Below are 6,819 nucleotides of genomic sequence, written 5' to 3' on the forward strand. Positions count from 1 at the left end.
GCCGATCCTGACAGCAAAGGGAACGGTGGGGGAGCCAATCTCGGTGGAAGATGTGCCGGAGGTGGAGTGCTTCAAGTGCGGCAGACTTGGACACTACCAATCCAAGTGCACTTTCAAGCCACTATGTGTGCTATGCAAGGAGGAGGGCCATGCCTCCGCTGCTTGCCCTTCGCGTGGCAAGGCGGTTAAGCTTCAGATTATGGGGAGTGCGATTACGGGAGAGGGCTTCTTTTGTCTCGAATTTGCTGAAGATGCGGAGGAGGAATGGCCGGTGGACCAGAAGGTGGCTAATGCGGCAATCCTCTCGGCGGACCCGAGCAAACTTAACCTAAAGATTCTGAAACAGGAACTCAAGAACATCGTCACGAGTGATTGGGACTGGCAGGTTATGCAGGTGGGCGACGATGACTTCCTGGTGGTGTTCCCCTCTGCGGATCTTTTGCACATGGCCAAGTCAAGTGGAAAACTTTTCCTCCCCTCTCATGACATAACCGCAAGGGTGCGGGACAGACTGTATGAGGTGATCCAACCGATGAGCATGCCGGAAGTGTGGGTTAAGCTTCACGGCATCCCACAAAAACACCGCAGGGAGGATAGGGTCAAGGAAGGCTTTAAGATGCTGGGGCGCCCAATTGTGGTGGATGAAATGTCGCTTATCCGGTTGGGGCCGGTAAGGATGAAACTTGCTTGCAAGGCACCAGAGAAGTTGAATGGCACGATGGAAGTTTGGTTTAACCATGAAGGGTATCAAGTTAAGGTCGAGGTGGAGCGGCCGAACCCGCGTAGGGGTGTGGGTGGCGCGGGGTCGGGTGTGGGGGGCTCGGGCTCGGGCTCGGGAGCGCCCCAGCCTCCACCCCCACCCAAAGAGGGGGCCACGGATCCGGCGGGTCCTTGTGTTGACAAAGGCAGGTCAGAGGCTGGGCAGGACTCTGGGCAGCAGCGTTTGGATGTGGTTATGGGAGGGGAAGAAGAGGATCTCGAAGACAGCATGCTGGACACCTCCATTGACACAGAGACATGGAACCAGTTGGGCGTGATGGAAGGGCAGGCGATGGTGGTGGCGACCCAGGACACGGCAGTTAGCGGCCCGAACCTGGCGCGTGACTTGGCAGGTGCCTTTGACGAGTACGGATCCAACTTACCGCAACTGCTACCTACACCTCGCCCCTCTTTGGTTCTGGCGTCGGGGACAGTGGTTGGCGCAGGGTTGGAGGGGGGGAGGACTGCAATTCCCTCCTCTCCGTTGGCGGCGCAAGCCGGGGTTGCTGAGCTCAACAAGGATAGCCCTACTCCTAGCTCCGGAAAGCGGGGCTCCGGGGGAGCGGGCAGGCCGCCCAAGAAGACGGCGGGCAGGAAGCCGGGTCCCAAGACCGCGGCTCAGCCTGCTGCAAGCATGGCGGCGTCCCTGCGTGGCGAGCTGGGGTCGGAGTTGGCGGCGGGTGATGTGGGCTGCAAGGCCAAGCGCTCCAAGACCACGCCGGTGGCGACGCGGGAACCAAGCACTAGGGCGAAGGCTAAGCTGGGGGATCTGTCTTCTCTGGAGAGCGCGAAGCTGAGGGTAGCGGACAAGAACTTGGACGTGTCAGGTAACCCCCTTCCCTCTTTTACAATTCTCAGCGCGTTCTCAGACGACCATCTTGCGTCGATTTTACTTGATAGTGGAGTGGAGCTGGGGTCTAGCTCTGCTGATATTATCTCGTTAGTCCGGGCGCATGAGGAGGCTCAGGCTGCCTTGGCCGAGGCGGCAGCGCGTTGCCAGGCCTCGGATGCACAGGAAAACTGCCCAGGGGGGCAGTTGGTGGTGGTGGTGCCAGAAGGGGAAGCAGAGCCGAGGGAAGGCTCTGACTTACCCTCTTCCAGTCGTGTGCCGGCTAGGAAGCGCGTGCAAAAGGTGGTGAGCTCGCGAGGAGTTCGCCTCCGTAACCGAGTGTTGTAATGCGATTTTTATTCTGGAATATTCGGGGTTGTGGGCACGTAGGGCGTCGCACGCAGCTCCGGGAATATATGGCCAAGGAGCGCATCGATATAGTTTCGTTACAGGAAACCATTAAGGCCGACTTTGCGCATAGGGATCTTCTGGCGATTGATCCTTTACAGCGGTTTAACTGGCGCTGGGTGCCTTCTGCGGGCCATTCGGGTGGCCTACTCATGGGTTGTAATGAGGACGTTTGTGAGGTCCTGGCGTGGGATTTTGGGGGTTTTTTGCATTATGGCCACGGTTAGGCAGCGGGCTTCGAACCTGGTGTGGGCTGTCATTGGGGTTTATGGGCCTGCGGATCACTCGAGGTCGGCAGGCTTCCTAGATGAGGTTTCCGCGATGGTAGGGGCCAAGCGGGCAGCGAACCTCTTGGTCCTTGTGGGAGGAGATTTTAACTTGATCCGAGCGGGGTCGGATAAGAACAATGGCAATGTGGACTAGGCTAGGGTGTCCCTTTTCAACGATGCTATTGCGGCAGCCTCGCTTCGGGAGGTTGCACGAACCGGAGCGAGATTTACGTGGACCAACAAACAGGTCCGCCCGGTTAGGTCAGTTCTTGATCGTGTCTTCTTCACCCCGGAGTGGGAAGCGCTTTTTCCGATGTGCTCTTTAGTGGCCGAAACTAGGATCGGATCTGATCATATCCCTCTGATCTTCGCCTCAGGGGAGGAGCAGAGGCGCCGTAGCAGCAGATTCTTTTTCGAATCTGCCTGGTTCGAAGCAGAGGGCTTCGAGGCCATGGTGCATGAGCGGTGGGCGGCAATTGTGTCGCAGGTGGGCCCCCAAAGGGGCCCGGCTGAGTTTTGGTCGGCGGCGGCAGCTAAGCTCCGCGCTTTCCTTAGGGGATGGGGAGCGAATTTTGGTAGCGAATCCAAAAAGGAGCGGGCCAAGATTTTGGCCCAAATAGCAACGCTTGATGCGGAAGCAGATGTGCGCATGTTCTCCGAGCAGGAGTGGGCGCTGCGATATGCGCTGGAAGAACAAGTGCTCTCCATCCTGAGAGTGGAAGAGGAGTACTGGCGCCGTAGGGGCGGCATTAAGTGGGTGACCAAAGGTGACGCAAACACAGGGTACTTCCATGCGTTCGCCAATGGGAGAAAACGTAAAGGTTCTATTCTACGCCTTAACCACGGGGATAGGGTTTTGATCACCCAGGCAGAGATTTGCAATCACATTTATGATTTCTTCATTGGCCTGTTGGGGACGGCTGAGGAGAAGCAGCTCTGCCTTCGGGAGGATTTGTGGGGTCCTCACGAACGGGTTTCTCAGGAAGAAAACGCAGGACTTGTCTTGTCTTTTCTGCCGGAGGAGATTGATCGTGCGCTGTCTTCCATGAAGACGGGCACGGCCCCGGGGCTGATGGGTGGCCGGTGGAGTTCTTCAAAAAATTCTGGCCTAGCCTAAAACATGTGTTCCACGCAATTATCAATGGCTTCGCGTTGGGACAGGTGGACCTGGCTCGTTTAAATTTTGGGGTGATTAGTCTTATCCCCAAAGTTAAGGGCGCGGACAACATCAGGTTATTTAGGCCTATCACGCTCATTAATGTGCCATTCAAGTTGTGCGCCAAAGCCTATGCTGTCAGGCTGACTCCTATTGCTCAAAGGGTGATCAGTAGGAGTCAGACTGGGTTCATCAAGGGGCACAATATATTGGAGGGACCAGTGGCGCTTGCGGAGATCGTGCATGAGCTTAAACGTACGAAAGGGCAAGGAGTATTGCTCAAACTTGACTTCGAGAAAGCCTATGACCGCGTGAGCTGGGAGTTTGTGCGGGAGGTGCTGCTCAAAAAGGGTTTTGACGCAGGCTTTGTTCATAGGATGATGCACTTGATTAGCTGTGGGAATACAGCGGTGTCGATCAACGGGGAGATGGGTAAATTTTTCCGTAACAAAAGGGGTCTTCGGCAAGGAGACCCTAGCTCCCCTTTGATCTTTAACTTTGTCGCAGACGCACTTGCTGCGATGGTCGCGAGGGCCCGAGGGGCGGGTCACGTGAAATGCGTAGTGCCACACCTCATCCCAGGGGGGGGGGGGTGACGCATCTGCAATACGCGGATGATACAATGCTGTTATTTCAGCCTGATGATCACAGCATCGCTACTATCAAGCTGCTCCTCCTAGCTTTTGAAATGCTATCAGGGCTCAAGATTAATTTCCTCAAAAGTGAGGTAATTATAATGGGATTGGACCAGCTCGAACGTGTCCGAATAGCCAATCTCCTTAATTGTAAGCTAGGGAGTTTTCCAATTAAGTACCTAGGGCTACCGATCGCGCCTAAAAACCTTACCATCTCCGAATGGGAACCGCTGTATGGTAAGGTTGCCAATAGGGTTAGCCCATGGCGGGGACGCTTTATGTCTTCGGCGGCTCGGTTAATTCTTACCAACTCGAGCCTGTCTTCCCTCCCTCTTTTTACGATGGGGATGTTCTTGTTAGCTGATGGGGTGCATGGGAAGTTAGATACGCCGCGCTCAAAATTCTTTTGGAAAGGAGCGGGTCACAAAAGGAAATACCATATGTTAAAATGGGCGGCAAATGGGCGGCGGTCTGCCGACCTAAGAAGCATGGTGGGCTAGGGATCACTAATTCTAAACTTATGAACGTGGCGCTGCTATCAAAATGGTGGTGGAAGCTTGCGGCTAAGGAAGAGGGTCTGTGGGCAGACCTTCTGCGGGCCAAATACTTCCCGGACGGGGATGTATTTAACGCTAAGGCTTCGGGCTCGCTGTTTTGGAATGGGCTCCAGGCGGTTAGACCAGCCTTCTCGCTGGGGGCGAGATTTGAGGTGAATAGCGGCAACTCGACTAGGTTCTGGTTGGATCGCTGGTTGGGTGACAAGCCGCTTTGGCAGGAGTTCCCGCAGTTATATCAGGTGACGGCGGACCCGCTACTCAGGGTGGGAGAGGCTCTTCGCGCTACGCCGCCTTTGATTAACTTTCGGAGACAGTTGAATGCGGCGGAATTAGCAAGTTGGGGCTTGCTTCAGGCGCGGCTGGAACAAATTTCAGTAAATCTAGATGAGGATACGGTTTCTTGGGACCTCTCCGTGTCTCGGAAATTCTCAGTGAAGTCCCTTTACAATAAGCTGACAGAGGGCACTGCGTTGGATACTGCCAGGAACCTTTGGAAGGCTAGGGTGCCGTTAAAGATTAAGATCTTTATGTGGCAGTTATTTCGCAATAGGCTTCCGACGGCGGAGAACGTAGCTAAACGGAATGGGCCTTCGGACGAGACGTGCGTGGTATGTGATTCGCTAGAGGACGCGAACCACGCCATGTTCCAATGCGCTCTGGCCCGCTTTGCCTGGAGCGCGGTGCGACAGGTTTTCCAACAGAATTGGAATCCTAGCACTGGGTCTGAGCTGCTGGCTATTTTACAGCCACAGAGGGGTGCCAAGGCCAGGATCTTATGGACCTGCGTAGGGGCCTTACTCTAGTCCCTTTGGACTGTGCGTAATAAAATGACTATGGAACATAAGTTTCCTTCCAATCCTACTGATGTTATCTTCAAATGCCATTTATTTTTACAGAGTTGGGCACCGCTGGGGAAGCAAGGTGATGCAGACCATTTGAAGAGCACTATGGAGAAGATCGCTACATGTATCCCAAGGCTGCGGCAAGCGAATTGAAGTGTATCTTGTTCCTCTAGGGTCTTGTTTGTGAGCTAGAGTGGGTCGGGTCCCCTCTTAGTTTGTTGGTTTCATTATGGCGTGCGTGGCTGTTGTAGCCTATTGAGACTGTGGTGTTATGTGTGGTATGTGGCGTGCAAACCTTGGATGCTGCCTAAGTGGCTTTATTAATTTAAAGTCGGACGCGTCTAGCGTCTTCGTTCCAAAAAAAAAAAAAAGCTTGGGTGCAAAAAGAAAAATGCACCTTTCAATCCGGATATGTTTTTTTCTAACTAAAACACCATACGGAAGGGAATGGAAGGAGTAATATTAAATGAAATATTGGCTACAAATGCAATCGTGAATTAAGGATTGAGAAGATGCCAGCAAACGAAATCAAATACGTGAACAAAGTGGGGACAAACCTTTGTTTTTTCCAGCCTTCGCTGGCATACACTTCAATAAAATGTTTCTGATAGTTCATCCGACTCGAAATGTTTCTAATTCGATTACGAAGTTTTGATAACCCATCATTAGGACCAGTCTTTGTTGGCCTATCCCTCTTTGTTCTTTTACCAGATGGTTTTACTAGAGTGTGCACATCGTCGCAAAGTGGCTTCTTCGCAGCTCTTTCAGTTGGAGTTTGCGCAGCGTCAATAGGTGACTTATCTGCAACTGATCTAGAACGAAGAACCCTTCTAGTATTCTCAGATGACCTCAAAGGATAAGTTGTACTCAACAATACTCGGGAGCCTTTCCTTCCCCTGTTAGCCGCCCTCTTGAAATTTTTCCTTTCCCCCGATAGCGATGTGTATGGAAAAGGAAAACCGTGACACTTCTCAAGGGTCTCAGGGTGAAGGCTACAGTTGGCAAAATTCGGAGTCTCAATAATGTCCTCAGCAGAGCCACAAATATTGTTTTTATCCATCGGATGGCAGCCAAAAATTATTTGATTCTAGTTAAAAAGAAGAAGACGGCTTCAGAGAATTGTCTTCTTGCCCGCAACAGAATAGGGATCTCAACGTAGTCAGATGAACCAGAACCTGGAGCAAGTAGACAAAGTATAATCAAAATTAGTGGCTGTTACTTAGAAGTGATCACATATATACAGTATATATAACATATCATTTATCAAACATCGATAGCTAACTTTCCATCTCCATCACCAATACAAGTTATCTTTAGCATGGTACGAAGCTTCAGAGCGATTCACACACATCTATATCACGCAT

The 6,819-nt window shown here is 52.5% G+C and overlaps 1 protein-coding gene across 1 annotated transcript in view; it reads right to left on the bottom strand.

Moving 5' to 3' along the window:
- LOC119270820 (homeobox protein HOX1A-like) overlaps positions 1–6,515 on the bottom strand; it is a 23,484-nt gene extending 16,969 nt beyond the window's left edge. Inside the window, exons 1-2 of the mRNA XM_037552878.1 lie at positions 6,205–6,515; positions 6,013–6,156 (exon numbers count right to left, since the gene is read on the bottom strand). Coding sequence (XP_037408775.1) covers positions 6,013–6,156; positions 6,205–6,515 — 455 coding nt within the window. The remainder of the gene's footprint in view (positions 1–6,012; positions 6,157–6,204) is intronic.
- Between the last annotated feature and the right edge of the window lie 304 nt (positions 6,516–6,819).

The sequence above is a fragment of the Triticum dicoccoides genome, chromosome 3A (genome assembly GCF_002162155.2).
Source record: "Triticum dicoccoides isolate Atlit2015 ecotype Zavitan chromosome 3A, WEW_v2.0, whole genome shotgun sequence".
NCBI classification, from domain to species: domain Eukaryota; kingdom Viridiplantae; phylum Streptophyta; class Magnoliopsida; order Poales; family Poaceae; genus Triticum; species Triticum dicoccoides.